This window comes from Montipora foliosa, chromosome 13 (genome assembly GCF_036669935.1).
Source record: "Montipora foliosa isolate CH-2021 chromosome 13, ASM3666993v2, whole genome shotgun sequence".
NCBI classification, from domain to species: Eukaryota; Metazoa; Cnidaria; class Anthozoa; order Scleractinia; family Acroporidae; genus Montipora; species Montipora foliosa.
In genome coordinates this window covers 38,128,478-38,145,977 of record NC_090881.1, presented here as the reverse complement: position 1 = coordinate 38,145,977, position 17,500 = coordinate 38,128,478, and the positions used below count along the sequence as shown (strand labels likewise).

At 41.8% G+C, this 17,500-nt stretch overlaps 2 protein-coding genes across 2 annotated transcripts in view; both read left to right on the top strand.

Annotated features, from left to right (window-relative positions):
- The window catches only part of LOC137983197 (fibroblast growth factor receptor 2-like), a 72,117-nt gene that overhangs the window by 5,058 nt on the left and 49,559 nt on the right, over window positions 1-17,500 (top strand). The window lies entirely within an intron of this gene.
- LOC137983233 (uncharacterized) overlaps window positions 6,694-17,500 on the top strand; it is a 15,813-nt gene continuing 5,006 nt past the window's right edge. The window contains exons 1-2 of the mRNA XM_068830430.1: window positions 6,694-6,798; window positions 7,897-8,241. Coding sequence (XP_068686531.1) covers window positions 6,747-6,798; window positions 7,897-8,241 — 397 coding nt within the window. The 5' untranslated portion in view covers window positions 6,694-6,746. The remainder of the gene's footprint in view (window positions 6,799-7,896; window positions 8,242-17,500) is intronic.

Below are 17,500 nucleotides of genomic sequence, written 5' to 3'. Positions count from 1 at the left end.
TACTTGCACAATCCCATAATACACTTCTATTACCTCCCAAGACTTTTGCATAACCATTGTGTGCAATTTCTCCTGGGACATGAAAATATCCCAAGAGAAGTCGAAAACAATGCCTATGCAGATTTTTGCATGGGGATTAAAATAGGTGTATTATGGGATTTGTGCAAGTAGTGAATAGAGGTTTTGCTTGGCAGCCATGTTGCATGGCGGGAACAATAGATTCTTCTTCCTATGGGAACAAATGTTCTTTCTAATGCAAAACATTTTCATTGTTCCTGCCATGCAACATGGCTCCGTGCAAAACCTCCACATAAACACGGCAGCCGCTGTGACATCACACGAATTGATATGTCCAGGTTGGACCCTAATTAGATGCACGCGGATTTCAATAAGCGTCACGAAGTGTCCCCTTGCTCTTGTAGCCAACTTCAACATCACTTGTGTCTCAGAATACAGACAATTTATGTCACAAAGTGTCCCCCAAATGCTGCTCTTTAAGTGAAGATTAACTGCTGCATCTACCCAAAGCTAAAAATAACGCTAACTTTACCCTTACCTTATTGTTGAAAATAGGTAGCAAATGCTTAGACTTAAAGGGACACTTTGTGTTGGATGTCAAAATTGGGCGTGCATCTAATTAGGGTCAAACCTGGACATAAGTGTCTGTTTTAATCAAGAAGTAAAAAAAACCAGCATTTTTGTTCATTTGTCGAATTATTTTTGACTGAGAAATATTTTATAATAGCAAAAGAGGATTTTTTTCCCATGTTTCCATAGCCTCATCTATACACTCGGGGAGTTGGGAAAATTCTCGACAGTTATGCAAACCGGTTCGACTGCCTCTCGGGTTTGCATAACTGTCTCGAACTCTCCCAAATCCCGCTCGTTTTTTACGCTGGTCCCAGAAGAATTTCTTGAGCCGCGAAAGAGCCGCAAAGCGGCGGAGACGAGTCGCGAAGCGGCTATAAGAGAACAATCTCTGGTTATCTTGCACTTGAATATTACTTTCACGTAGACGCCAGGGTCAGGATCTGACTGAACCTCAGGCTCGGGTTGGTTGATATTTTTACAAACACGCACATCAATATGATTGATTCGTGTGATTGGCGATACCGAGTGTACGCGTGATTGTAAAGTTGCCATTGGTCCCTTTTATTAATATCAATTTGACGCGTTTGACAGCTGGCGCCTGCATGAAAGTGAGATTCAAGTCCAAGGTAGCCAGGGGTTTTCTCTTATCACCGCTTCGCGACTCGACTTCGCCGCTTAACACCTCAAGAAAAACCTCTGGGACCAGGGTACTCGTGTTTAGATAAGGCCATGTAAACATGGAACAAGCCCTCTGTTGCTTAAATCCCAATCAATGTTAGTGTGATATTGTGACAGTTGAAACACTTGAAATAAAACTATGTAAACTAATTCAATTATTAATTTTAGAGAATCATAAAAGAAGTATGTTAAATTACAATGGGATTAATAATCTAATCTTTGTGAGAAATAGTGCATCTTTCATAGTAAGTTATTAATCTATTCACAAATACAGAATACCCGCCTTTTCCATCCAAGATTTTTTGAGTATCCATTGAACGTCAGTCCCATATGGTTCCTCTTGTTAGTAAATAATTTTGGGCGAGGTTCCTGTGGTAATTGTAATGATCTCCTTTTTATGAAGTCGATGTTATGGCGTCACTGACGACTTCTGCAGCTTGAGTTGCTTGGTGAGTTTCGCATTTAGACGGTGTCGCTCTTTAATTTCATTCTTTATAATATGACTCCAAGTCCCTTCCATTGGTTCAATAATATTTATTCCCTTTATGGAGTCGCTTCAAGTACTGTGAACTTGAACAGCGGTATGGACCACATTTTATATTGAATTCCTCTTTGGGCTTTGAAATCATTTAATTGATTAATGACGACGCATGTTTTTGTGTAATTATGCTTGCTCTGGTAGCAGTTATTATAAAACTCCATCCCACATATTGTTACAGTATTACTTTTACTATAATTCGAACCAACTGTCTCCCGTAGCAATTGATAAGACTAAAAGGGTCAAAGAAGAAGACGACGGTTTCCAAATATAATTCCTTTCCTTTTTCAACGGAAATAAAATATTGCGATGCACTGTGAAAACAATCAGTTATACAGTGTTTAAAAAAGGAGCAGCATTGTTTTAGCGGGTTTACAAACACGAGGCGTGGCCGAACGTTTTTAGATCTGAAAAAATACGTACTGCGAGTTTTTTGAATGACGGAGTCCAAAAAAAGCTTCAAAATGTGAGGGGAAGATATAAGCATACAAGAAAAAGAACCCGGGCTTCATTACTATTCTTTATATAAAGAATTCTTATGAGGAGTGTTTTTTTTTTTAAATTATTCAATTCTTCAAAAACTAAAACAGCCTATCAAAACATCGATAAAACTTCACGTGCATGAGCTTTAAATATTGATGCTAAATTTTGGGAAGGGACTTTAGTGATAGGTTTTACCAAGAAACTCTGGTTTCCTTGTACACTTGCTAGTACTTAAGTACGCATCATGAGGGGAGGATGCATCTGTAGTCGATAAGAAAGTAATACAAACTAGGTACGTTAAATTATGCATGTGCCGGAACGATCTTCGAAAGAAGGTCTTCTTCCAGGTGTGGTGCGATGTAATTTCTCTAGTTAACTGTTTTAGTCGCTTTTCTGATCAATATATACAGATATTAATATTCTTAAAAAGGATATGCTTAGAGCACGCACGATATGAAAGAAAACTTTCTTGCAATTTTACCTAGCTGCCAGTTTCAATCAGTTCTCAAAGTAGATGACAACAAATACCATTCGCTCACAATTATAATTACTAGTCTTCTGTACTTCAGTGCATATAGCATTCATTTCATCTAGTTGAAATTCCCATGGTATACTATCCCGCATTAGCGGCAAATAATAGGTTAAAGGTAGTCTTTACTAGTATGACCTCTAGTTTGAAAGATTTCCCTTGGTATACTTGCAAAGAACCGACATACTGATGGCGTTTCTACTGCACTGAGCAATTGTGACTTGGTTTACTTTTTAAAAACCATGCCGCAGCCCAAGAATATGAGGCAGGAACTTCTAATGTGTTCCGCCCAGCCAGTTTAGAGACACGGGAACACCTTCAAAGATTGACGCCACGTTGATAAATGCTGTACACCTTTTGCTGTTCATTACGAGAAAATACGCATTCACTTGCCTGAAATGACAACCAATTGCGCGAAGATACATTCATTAGCGCCAAAAAGCGAACATGTGCACGTAACTCAGATTCAATAAAGATTTTTGCATTTTTATTTACATTCACTAAACTTTTTATGCATTCTTATGGGTCATTCGGCATACCAAAGAGAAAAATATACTTTTATTTGCGCTAACATTCAAGTCATTAATACCATCTTGAGAATCAATAGAGACAATAGATAAACATTAAAGTGTATAAACCATTCATTAACACCTTTGATCTAGCCTTTTTATTAGATGGAGTGGTTTCCACGTTAAAGTACACTAGTTGTCAGTGCTTACGTTTCAAGCAAGTGCCGGAGGCACACACCTCCGGAGCCCATTGTCCGGCTATTCTAAAGACATGAAAACAAAATCAGAAATTCACCTCATACCAGGAAGATGTCATAATATGTAATTCATGCTTTATGTGCGTTATTCTAAAAGATAAAAATAAATACTCGTACATTATCAAATATGTGGAGAGTCCAGATCAGTTAAGCCATAGCACAAGGACAAACAACAAATATTACCAAAATTGTTTTTGCCTGTAACAGTTACGTGTAAGTTCAAGGTGCACATGCAGAACAACATGGCTGGAATGGCCGAATTGCTAACATAAAATACTTCGGGGCAGAATAAATGAACAAGAGCCAACGTGATTGATCACAACGCCACGTGCCAAATCGCCTCACCATGCCACGGTGTACAGAGTGGGGCGTGCCCCACGACAGTTTGTTAAGGCTGCCAGAGAAATAATTAACCGTTCTGTCCTAGGCGTCCTTAACAGCCAGGACTTTGACTTCAGCTAGGATTTGTATGAAAACTTGACACAATCTAGCAGCCCATTTGGTGAAATGTTGTAATTTATATATATCTGGGAAAACTATCCTATGCATCTAAAAATCCATAATGATTTTTACTCGCTTTCTAGTAACCGCTATTGGCGACTCTCAAATCCAAAAAAATGGATACTGACTCATGCAACATGTCGCGGAGTGAATGAAATACAAAGTTAAAACACCGATAATAGATGCAGTAAAACAACGATCCCATGGTCAATAAGTGATGTTATTGTTTGTTGGTAAGCCATTTTGCACTAGGGTTGTGTTGCGGTTGGAGACACGTACACGTACGTACATACGTTATTATTATTATTATTATTATTATTATTATTATTATTATTATTATTATTATTATTATTATTATTATTATTATTATTATGATGGTGATGATGATACTTGAACAGGAATGGGACTTTCTAGTTAATTGAAGTGAATACGGAAAAGGACAGTGATATTGCGTAACAGTTTGACTGTCGTACTATGTTCAAGGAACAAAAGCTCCTGAATTTCACGACATCCCTTTATTCTATAGGATCTTTTCATATCTTTGTCCTACCCGGCATCTGAATTTGCTTTCATTTTCTTAAGGAAGAACTCCATCCCCAGCACTGCTACGTCACCAGAAAAGATTATCCTTCATACACACTTTTGAACCAATATCAGTTGGGTCTACCGCTGTTATATCATTCTCTTTTTGTTTTTCCGTGTCTACTAGAGACAATTTCTCAAATTGTCGAGATAGTTGAGAGCATCACTTCTCCACTTTGTTTGCTTGCTCTTATAATCATTCTATAACTCCAACTTGTTACAGTACTTATGTTAAACTTTAGGGCGAGGCTTTAGTGATAGGTTTTCCTGAGAAAATCTGTAAGTCCTTGTACAATTACTGTATTTGAGTGTATGCACCATAAGTGGGGATGATGTTGATATCAAATAAATTGAAACAAAAGGTATGTTACATTATGTCTGTGCTGGAAGGATTTCGAAAGTTTGACTTTTTCCAGGTGTCGTGCAATGTAACTTTTGTAGTCTTCGTTTAATTTGCTTACTTAAAGCCTCAACAAAAGCTCAAATTTATGCGGCTCCTTCATTATAATGTATGTCACAGCTACTCAATTGGAGACGGCGTTTTTCCCTTTTCAAACCTATACATTTGAACATCAGAATGATAATTTTGCTTTCAAAAATTAATAACAGCTCCGCGCGCGCGCGGAACACCATGGGTAAGAAAATATGGTAACCTATCTATGCGAGAAAATTTGGTTTTGGTCACCGTACGACCGTACGAGCTTACGTCAGTACGACCGTACGACCGTCCACGGGCTCAAGTTTAGTATGGTTGTGGTTATGGTCAATTGACACCTGTCAAAACAAGATATCCGCTCACCAGTATCACGTAACCATATCGCGGGCTCAGGTTGTCATCGAGGTCAGCTGTTTTTTTTTTTAAAGTTGACCGCTGACCAGGTAATGGTTTTTGATTGGATCGCAGGCTCAAGACAGGTCAGACACCTGAAAGTAAACGGAGCTTCATTTTTCGGGCGCTTTCTGTGGCTCGAAGCGGCTACACGGCTATAGTACGTTAAGAAAAGCTCTTGACAGTCGACGCTTTTAATTTACTGGCCAGTTTCAGTTGTCAAAGTAGCTGGCAACGAAAACCATTCGCTCATACTTATTTGTAATTTCTAATCTAGATTTAGACTGAATTTCAGCCGCTTTCTCCGCTCGCTCACTCGAGTGAGTGAGCGGAGTAGGCGGCTGAAATTCAATCTAATCTAGATTCCGAGTACTGTACTTTAGTGCATGCAGCTTTCATTTCATCCAATTCCGAATGCCTTGCAACTATTTTGCATTCGCAAATACTAGGTTGAAGGTAGTCTATAAGCTCTAGATTGAAAGATTTCCGTCTCGAGGAACACCGATGGCGTTTCTGCATCCAGCAAATGTGACGTAGTTTTCTTAGTAAAAACCCAGGCGCTCAAAAACAAGAGGCATGAGCTTCTAATGCGCTGTGGAAAGCCAGTGTAGAGACACGGGAACACCTGTAGAGGTTCACACCACATCCGTGCTAATTGCTGTAATTAACGCTTTGTGTGCCTTTTAAATATTGGCAAGAGGATAAAAAATATATTAGGCTGTGAATTTTATCAAACATGTGGGGAATTCAGATTCACGGAGCCACGATAACGGCCGAAAAACACAGCCAGAAGGGAGGAAGACGACACTGCGTACGGCTACACTCAAGACTGACATAACGGAATTGCTGCCAAAATTTTATGGTGGAAGATATCAACGTCTGAACGATTGTCAGCTTTATTGTTCACGTCGCAACGCTTTCCATCTTGATAGTTCTATGCGGATTTTAAAACTGCATGCACAGTTATGATTGGGAAAGAGTCGTTTGTTACTTTGGAATTATTAAGGAAAACAACGGCTGGAATTAGATTCATTGCGATTAATCATGATTAATATTTTTTTCAAACTATGTTTTAAATGCCATTTGAGTCAAAAGGTCCTAGATCTTGTTGCGTTTTTATGAGCAGTTTGCTATGAGTACGTCATATATACCCTACCTGACTTAAATTATAAATACAAAAGACACAGTCGCTGTCACGATTATATATCCATTTCCACTGCTTACATTGATCGATCACCTCTACCCTACAATGTTTCCTGCAGTTCTGTTGGTATATTTCATTTACAGTTTGCCGCTTTCAGGTAGGAATGGCCTACTGGTATTTATACTACACGGGGACAGCTCTTTATTATGATAACATCGCGACGAACTCACAAATATGTGAGAATAAGTAAGCAGAATGAAGCATTCATATTTCTACTTTCATTATAACAAGGCCGGGATAGCGATGAACCCGGTCAAACCCGCTTAGCATCATAATTCGACTTTTAACAACATAATCGACGAATCTTTGTTATCAGTGAGATTTTTGGCAGCACGCACTTAAAAATACTTGTTGAAGATATGTGTTAAGGCCTAAATTATGTAGTTTCCGCGTGAGCTGCAGCAAAGCTGTTGACTGGTGGCAAGATCTTTTTTGTTCGCAGTAAAAGAACCGACAACTTGGAGAGGGAACTCGTAATGTAGGCGGAGTATAATAGGTTGAAAGCACAAGCCGAGATAACCCGACAAGCTATGATCATTTGGTAGACATGAATGATCCCGCAAGCTGTATACGGAAATGAAATTCGTTAATGAATTCGACGATCACTAGTCACTCAGCCACCGTTACACTTCAGTAGGGCATTAATTAAGCTTGTTCCGAATTGGAGAGAAATGTTCCACGGTTCAATGCATCGCTTATTTTATTTTTGCAGACTTTATGTCAAACAGCAGTCAAATTGATAAAGCTCCTTTGGACAATCACTAAGGAAAGGATACCCATTGAGGGACTGTATGCCCTCATGTAACGAGACTGTGAACATGAATAGAATCTCTAAAATCGCACTAGTTGATCACGCAAATGAAGTTTTTGCATTTTTTGTGCTTGTCTTGCTATGGTTGGGCTACTTGTTATTCTGTACTTGGCAAGGCGATCCTGATCACGAAATGATTCTCTTAGTAAAATTGCTCCAACTTCTGCATGTCCAGAAATTTGGATGTCGCAAGACATTCAAGCTGGTCGGTTTGAGAAACTCCTTTCTCTTTAGCTTTTTCATTTTGCAACGGACTCGTTTCAGCCAAATAATATATTTTTAGGATGAACAGTCTTTCTTTTCTTTACTGACATCAGTTGGTTACGTGATATATTCCGCATTAAGTTGGGTCTGTTTAAGATTTCTTTAAAATCTACCATTTAGAAAGTGCAACAACAGAATTTAATGCAAAGCCTTCAACACCATCCCCTGCAGCGGAAGAGCAGAACTTTACACTTGAGTGGAATTATACTCTGGATGGTACAGTTCTCTTGGCACAGTTTTTCAATGTAAGTAGCAGTGGTTCTGAGTTGATTGGAAGGACATTTAGTCCTGGTACCATAACTGTTCAGTCAAAGTATCAAGAAAGATTCAGGGCACAAGCAACAAACTCCCGAGCAGAGCTGACAATTCTTACAGTGCAGAGGTCAGACCAAGGGACGTATAGAATAAATGTGATTCCAACTGGTTCTGGTTCTCTTTCAGACGACGTAGAAGTTGTTGTGCAATGTAAGTAATTGACTGAAATTCTGTTATAAGTAGTATATTTTTTGATCATGACTACTGGAATTAACATCAACGTGGTATCGTTACAAATAAATCGATTAACAAGCCTAAACGTCCATTTAAATAAAAGCATCAGAACTAATTCCATTATTTTGTTAGAGAAACACTTAAGGCGTGTTGATTTTCAAAGAGATTAACAATTTTTTTTTTCTCCTCGTACATGTAGCAAAAAAGTCTATTTTTGCTTCCACTAAAGCACCTTTGGATTTTAAATTTATCGAGGAGAAATGCAGTGCCCGTCTTAATCAGTTTTTTTTAATCCCAGCCTTTTTGAAGAGCTATTTATTTCGTACAGAATGAGTTAAGCGAGCGAGCAGTAACATAATTGTCATTTTAGACAAAGCATGCATAATCTCGATGTCTTGTCTTTGCTGGCTTTTTCTCCATGTCTCTATGAGAAGCCTAATTTCTTAAACAGGAACCACAAAGCTCATTAACTAACGATCATTGGCGTCTCAATGTTACTAATTGTGAATCGTTAAACACTGTAAGTGCTGATTTACATGTACGCGTACAATGCAAGAATAAGCACAAGCAACACGCATACATGTACAATGTAGGCACGCAGACACAGTTACTGTAGCATTTTGATAATTATTTGTAAGTTTAAGCAAAAGACACTGATTAACAACAAGTTTATGCACCTGCGTATGCTGCTTAATATATGCTTATGCTTGGGCCGTAAGTGTAAACCTGCCTTTGAGATACATGCACAGTAAAAAAGAATCCTAGTTATGATTCTACCCATAACTAGGATCCTAGACAAAATCCTATCCAGGATCTTGTTGAACATTAGGATCGTAAACGGGATCCTACATGTAAAATTAATGGATGCTGTTAAGGATCTTGCATTATATTCAAGAACTTACAAATAGTATATGAGGGATGATTCGACCCCTGAAAAATGAGTAAAGAAATTTGTGGAGCTGTGGAGCGTTTCTAAGGACGCGTTGAAATGGAGGCTTCTGATTGGTTCGTAGTACAGGGGTAGGTTGTTAGGATTATCAAGGCTCTAATGCTTTAAATAATTATTCAGCTGGCTCCTGATTGGTCGAGAGCAGATTTGATTGACAGACCGTGGAAATTGTTTCAGGGGCGTGGTCGGGATCGTTCGGTGCGACCCGTTTAGCGAACCGGTTAGGCGTTGAAGCGCGCGTTTCTTTAGGCGTTTTTTTAAGGTCCCAGACCCCCTCGGTCAAAAACACAAAACAAACAACGAAATCCAAAGAAAACAGATTTTAATGACTATTTACAAGATCTATACAAGGTGTGACCGGTCAAATCCGAAGTGTTACCACTCAGTTTTTTAGAACTGTACACAAAAGTTGGTGCCCCGCACGCGCACCCTGCAACTTTCAAATATAAAGGTTGTGTGCTCACACCATCGTCTAGGACTTTACGTTTTGAGTAAAAGTAAGAAAAGCCGTTGCGCACTTGATAGTAAGTGTAAATGATATTGCTGACGGTACAAAAGCCACGAATGACACCACTGCTCGTGCGCTGAGTGAGGAAGAGGTTGAGATATTTGTCCTTATTTATCGATCGTATATAAGCCTTTGCTCACCCCCTTACAACTAAACTTGTCCTTAGCCCCAAAGAAGTAGTATGTCTTACTGCAAAGTCCGATGATGCCTTTCCCTTGCCATTCTTCCTTGAAGAGTCCCAGTGTTCAGGCTCTCCAAGCTCTCACCTGAAAGAGCCATGTAGGCACTGTCCGTGTCCGGTTCCATCTCAGAGTTGAAAATCACTGCGATCGAGATACTTGTCGACGCAGTCGTAGTAGAATTCCAATATGCGCCTCTTAGTGTTTGATAAACGAAAAAGCCAATGGTCAAAGGGAAATTGATTTTGATGGTCTTTTTACACGACTTCACTTCATACGTGTCAGCATCAATGGACACGAGTCCGCAAAAGTAAGGTTCGTTCACCAGTTGAGAGGCTTTAATCTCAGAGCTATACTCGACGTTACGGTGCCGTTCTTGGTTGGTGATGGTCTTTCTGTAGCTGGAATTCCCGACCAATTTCTTGGTGTCGGCGATGATGACTTGGTCGGGATCACGATCCCTTGCCCGGAGGGCATCGGAGACAGCGTTTCCAAACGGTTCGAAGTCACGTTTTGGTGTGTACTCCAGAAATTGATGGATCTTGGATACCAAGTACCATTTCGGCAGAGGGGTGAGTAGCATGATTTTGGTAGCAAAGAAACTCCCGATCAGACTACCTTGCGGTTTGGGCATTATGTGGTTGTCCTTGGCAAACGCTTTCATGAAGGGGCCAATATCCTCACGGGAAATCTCCCGTGTTCTTAAAAATGGGCGGCATCTCGATCAAAAGTGCCTTAAGAGGGTCTGGCGCGTGATTGTCACACTTCACGATCCCGATTAACGTGTCGTTCTTGACCGCTTCCAAAATCTCGGCTTCTGTCAGGGTGAGCTTACGATCCACAGGTCTACCAAACTGCGACCGAAGAAACTCACGGATCTCGGGGTGGTTTCGTTTCATGGCCGCCCACTGACATCCCCACATCCCCACCAGATGTCCCTCTCCCAACACTTTTTGGACGTAGTTCGAGATCGTCTGGCGCGATTCTGCCATGGTCTTGTTCTTCGTAGGATGGATCGTATCCTCTCGAAAACACTTACGACAACCGTGCCAATAACACCCGTGGTACTGATACGCCTTGCCACGCTTACGATCGAAACCGTCTACGGGCAATCCACGACGTCCCACCCGTTTCTCACCCCCATTGTTTCAGTGTTATAGCTGGAGCCCTCGCGAAAAGTTCAACCACTCCATCCATTCTAGGGCTTCTTCGGAGGTGTGTTTGTATTCTTTGATGCTTTGGCCGCCCACCATATTATCCCGTAAGGTATAATACAGGTCTTTGTCCTTTTCACGGAACAGAGTGAAAAAGGTGTCAGGTGGTAGCATCGCAACAGGTAGATGAGCGTGACTCTAGGAAGGGAGATGCCTTGTTTCAGCATGTCAATGTTCTTTTCTTCTGGATAGCTTCGCAAAACGGTTCCACGTCCAGGTTGTCCAGATTCGAGTCTCGCATGGTTTGCATGTTGTGTTCTTGCCACACCCGTTGGTAGTACGCATAGTCTTCCCCGGAGATGTCTTCGTTGCGCAAAGTGGAATGGAACGCTTCAGGAGGTGGTAAAAACGTCTATTCCGACTTGTCTAAAGAATCAAACCACTAGTACGGGAAGAAACCTTTGGTCGGCGTGCACCCGTAGGCTTTCAAGAATTTAGCGTAACTGAATCCAGGCGCTAAGAAACTGAGGATGTCCAAGAAACGCAGACGCTCCGAGGAGAGACACATGAAGGTATTGGTTTTCTTGATGATGAACTTAAGAATGGGCATCAGGAATCCTTTCAAGGCATTGATTTCATATTTGCCAAAGTTAAACCCGACGACAGGAAGCTGGGCCAAATATCCCTCAAGTTTGGTTTTCAGTTTGAACAGGGGAGGCACGGGTTTTTTCTTGGGGGGAGTCTCCTACTCCTCATCGTCGTCGTCGTCCTCCCCCTCCACCATCTCCTCTTTCTCTTCCTCCTCTTGTTCCTCCAGCTTCTGCTTGATGGATTCGAAAACCGCCTCCATCTCGGGATCTTCCATAAGATTAGCCTCAGCCGCTGCACTGATATTCTCAAGGTGCTCCACCATGTCAGCTACCAACTCGTGGGGATTGCCGTTACTGATAAAACACACGGGCTCCATAAACTCGGGGACGTTGGAACAAATACTGACACTGGCGGGTACGTGTTTCTGTGTCCACTCTAATTTGTCCGCATTGTTCAAGTCTTGTTGAGATACGAGCATGACCTCGATGTCGTACGTCGCCCAATAAGGATAGTATTTCAGACGTCCGGGCACCTCGATCCCTTGTTCTTCCAACTGTTTAAAGACAGAGGCAACAGGTCGGTAGACACCTCCAGGAAACTTGTGGACGACGCTCCCCTCACACGTCTTTTCGTGTTGATTTAACCGGAAGCCCGTCTTCCAAAATTTACCACAGCGAGCGCATTGGTACGAGTGGGAGTACTTGCTCATGTCACAAATGTTCGAAAAATTATTCTCCTACAAGTTCAAATAGACCGTATCCTCGTACCGACCAAGGGAGAAAGAAATCAGCTTTGCTGTGTGCTCGTCCTCCTCATCCACCGCCTCTTTATCCTGATCCGTTTGTACGGGTCCCAATGCATATACAAAAATGTTCTTTTAGAACAAGCATTCCAGATCGGACAGGTCTTCCAGTTGTACTTCTTTAAACGTTTGGATATTTTGATCGCCCAAATGGGCGGCACGATACGTTTCAAAAGCGTCTTTGGCGGCCTTTTCCGAATTGCGGAGGGTACACCCGTTGCGGAGGGCCAGTGCCCGGAAGAAACACAAGTTGTCCTTGTATAACGTCCCATCAATATCACTCCGAACCAAACCTTGGAGTCCTCGGTTATATTTCAAATAGGAGGGAGTTCTCGACCGCGACCGATGGGATGTCCGTGCAGCTTGTTGACGTAAAAGGTGATGTTGGTGATCTGTTCCATCACCCACTTGCTATTGTCACATTGCTGTCGCGCCCACTCTAAGACATCCAGGTTGTTCAGTGCCTCGCGTACTTGCTGCAGATCCGCTTCCCGTGCTGTGACAAAGGGTTCGAGAAAGGCCATATGATTGTTAGCAGAGACATGGTAATAGCTCAATTTGCACGTCTCTTGGTTCTTTAATAGAAAAACAGAAGACAATTTCAACTTAAAAACAGTTCGCTGATGCCGAAAGATGTCATTCAAATGGATTCTTATCGTCGCTGGTTGCAGATCACGCAAACGAAAGTTGTACTAATCGTGAAGGCGGTTCTTGCGACAAAACTGCGTGCGGATTTGTGCCCATTTTTGTTGGTAGATTGGAAGGGGACTGCATTCTGCCTCTGGGAGGGATGTATACTGTATGGAATCCGCCATGGCTCTCCAGTTAGGTGGATCGTTTACAGGGGTTGCTGCACCACTGCTCTGTCTCGGACTCGCACGATGTTTTGCGGTTTGGTGAAGCGTGAGATCGTTCAAACGAGCAAAGGTTCGCCCACACTGATCACACTCAAACGATTTGGGATGATCACTCCGTTGGTGGGCCATCAGCACACGGGTTCCAAAAAAACTGTTCACCGCACGTAGCACACTGCGTAGGCTGGTGGATCTGCACCCGGTGTCGTTCTAGACCGATGACTTGGTCGAACGTGCAGCCACTTTCCGGACACTCGTGACTTTCCCGACGCTGCTTGGCGGGTGGTGTATTGTCGTCAGATTGGTCTTGTCGGCGCTTTCGACAGCTCTTCGTGTGACGGATCAGAGCATCTCGACGACTGAACCTTCGTCCACACTGAGGACAACTCCATGAACGAACGGCGTGAACCGTGGTCTGGTGTCGGACGAGGTTGCGTTGATTGTCACTTGCTGGCAGACGTCACACGAAAGGGAGCTAAGTAAGCTTGGTCCTGGCTGCTGCTGGTCCATCGTAACTCAAATGAAGAGAGCCACTCGCTCCGTTCTTTTGAAAGGTCAGCCTTTGCAGGGGGTATAAAATCACTGACTTTGAGTGGTCTGATGCGTCCAGAAAGAGTGGTTTGTAGCTCATTTCTTAGTTTGTCATGGTCCTGACCAGACGGCTAAAGAGAGAACTCGTCAAATTAAGAGATTTGGTCAAGAGCCAGTGTGTCATCCGCCCTCTCTAGTCATCCTCGCTACCATCGCACAACACAGCCTGCTCCACGGAAAAAAGAAAAGAATGGTGGCACGAGATGCTGTGGTCAGTCAGTCCACATGACCTGTTACGGAACCAGGACCCCTTGGAAATACCCTTATTGCAGAGCTGAGTGTTGTCAACCTCAAGAACATTTGCGTTGCGTTGTGGAAGAACATTTTGGTAAGTAAAGACCAGACACATGGAAGTCAAGAACTTTGTTTTTATAATGTTTGTAGCAACAACAACAACATGAGTCAGCCATTTAAGTCTGAGTATTTGTTTTGCATTATTCGCTTAACGATGGCTTCGGTCCAGGTTTTCTTGCGGGGGAGACTGCTGATGGTCTTCACCATTTTCGCATCGGCTTTCCATTTGTCTTCTAAATTCTTGGCCTGGGAATAACGTCATGTTGTTTGGCAATCTTCTCCAGCCGATTGATGCCCCGATCGCCACGCTTGAGTCTCTTTTTCAAATGCGTGCCGGGTCCGTTGTACTAGTACCCCAACACAAATGCACCCGTACAGTCTGGATGGATGTGGCGAAGGAAGTCAGAGGAGGGTCGCAACATAATGCACAGTAACATAAACAACCTTGTTTGTAAACATAAAAAATCGTTCAGTTGTCGTCATCATTTTCTTCTTCTTCATCTTGCGTTGGGATGGGACGCGGTTGGAACATCCTGTTCAATAAAAATTTCCGTCTCTGCACAGCTTCGTCTGTAGGCTCTTCCACATCCATTGAATCCTCCTTCATGAAACGATGTCGGGTTTTCATAACGTCTTTATGCACGGGGTCATGCTTTAGATGTTCAAACCAGTGGAGATAGTTCAAGTACAGCAGTCTCAACTTTCTTCTGTAAACTGGTAACAGGGCATTAAAAACTTTTGCCCTCTTTTTTTGTCATAGGTTGAACTCAGTGACTATTCCACCTCTTCACGCAGAGTTTCCCAGGGATCTTGGTCATCCATTTCCCTGTCACTAACGTCTTCATCCTCAGACTCGATGACCATGTCCGAGTTCGAGTCTTTTTCTTCCTCTTCATCTTGGTTTTGATCCTCATCGTCTTCACTTCTCTCTTCCGAGGCAGCATGGTTGTGTCTCCCACAGGTTCCTGGTCTATGCGTTTTCAACAACCTCGCCTCTCGTGACGGTCTCTGTTATAAGCTCGACTAATTTTATAAAGGGTTTGTGCCAGTAGCGGCATACATACATACATACATACATACATACATACATACATACATACATACATACATACATACATACATACATACTTAATTGACCACTCCCCATGGGGGCTTTTCAGGGCCAATCTGAAACAATCAACGAAACAACAGAACACAACAACAACAACTGTTAAGAATCCCAACTGGCCGGAGGCAAACCAGTTGGCTATTTACAAGTGCAGCTGGGAAGTTGAACCAGGGACTACCAGGAACAAATTCAGCGAGTGGTCAGAGCGGGTCTTGAACCCGGGATCTCCGGATCTCAAGGCAAGCACCCTAACTACTGGGCCGCACTGCCTCCTCCTCCGGCAGAGATTTGCCATACACTCACCCAAAGGGATTGCTCTAAATGAGCATCACAAGTTTCACGTCTGCTTTTATACTCATTGCGAGTCACAGGGCGAGTGACTCAGAATGAGTAACCATGAGTTACTCATCCGCCCTTGGAGTTACTCCTCCAAAATACTCATTGTGAGTCACGAGGCGAGTGACTCAGAATGACTAACCATGAATTACTCATCAGCTCTTGGAGTTACTCCCCCAAAATACTCTCCGTTAATAATCTATTGACCTAAATCATTGTGAGTGAAGAATATGATGATGATGTTTAAATGTAGGAAGAAACTCCAATAACGAGTCAAGGGAAAATGAATCTGGAATGTTCTTGAACGCTGTTTTAAACGACACGTCGCATGAGGCCTTATATGGAGTCGACGGAAAACAGCAGTTGCATCACTTTACATTTATGCCAGAAGAATGTTCGTAAGATTGAGTTCCTCCATGTGTAGTGTAATTCAATTTGCTTCGTGAACTTTCCACTCAACCTGTCCCTGATGTAGATATATCTATCTATATCCTTCTTTTACACAGAGGCTAATCAAATTTGCTAACTAAGCCCTTAAAGTATGCAAAGCTTCAAAATTAAACGACTTTTTAATTGGAATGCATATCAAACTGAACCCAATCAATTAGAGCGTGCCGTTTATTCTCTTACACGTCTCTCTGAAGGATAGTTTCCGCGTCACTGATCAAAATCATTGTTATCCCTAGCTTGCAGAACTGATTCGTGTTTAAAATCCCGGAGCACAGCTTGAAGACTTCCTTACAAATTATCTCTGTCAGTCTTAGCTCTCAAACTAGACGTAGATGAAAACCAAGCACGTAATTAATTATCAACTACAATGCAGCGCAAACAGCAGTCTTCTTGTTGTGGATGAAAATAGTAGGCTGGAGGGCGCCTTTGATCTGGCCTTTATTTTGAGTGATTTCCACGTTAAAGAACACTAGTTGACTGCGTTTATGGTTCAAGCAAGTGGCGGAGACAGAAACCTCTGGAGCCTATTGTCTAGCTAATGTAAAGATATGAGAACAAAATCAGCAACTCACCTCACACCGGGAAGGCGTTTTAATGCATAATTCATGCTTTATGTGCCATTTAAAAGATAGAAATACGTACCATATTTTATTCAATGTGCGGAGAGTCCAGATCAGTGATGCCATAACGAATAAACAAAAAATTAACAGCAAATATTACCAAAATTAATTTTGCCTGTAACAGTTACATGCAAGTTATTGAGAAATTGCTAACATGAAATGTTTCAGTGCAGGATAAGTGAACAAATGTCGAGCTGACTGATCACAACGTAATGTCCCAAATTGCCTAAGACCACGGAGTAGCGAGTGGGGTGTGTCCCACGACAGTTTCGTGTTAAGTTTCTTGCCAGAAACCCAGCAGGTCAAGAACATGAGAGATTCACACCACACACGTTATAGTCCCAGGTGGAAATCGTATTAAGATCGTGCAAGAGCTTACAAGAATCCTGTAAGATTCAGATATTAAGACTAAGATCTTAATAAGATCTTGTCTTTTAAGAACTTAAAAGATCTTAGTGTTTATCTTGTAAGATCGTAAGAGGATCTTTCAAGATCTTATCCGACAAAATTAGTATTCAACATGCTAAGATCTTAATAAAGATCTTGTAAGATCTTATCTGGAAAAAAGAGTATTCATCTTGCCATCATCTTAAAAGCTGTTAATAAAAATCTTGTAAGATTTTAAAAAGAGATCTTACAAGATCTTGTCAAATTTAAATATTTGAGTGGACCTGGGTGTTGTTAAAAGATCTTGATGAAAAGAAATCTTACAATCTTGTCACTAAAAGTCAGTTTCAGCATTCTATAAGGTCTTAAAAGATCTTAGTGAAGTCTTGTAAGTTGTTACGGTAAACCTTAA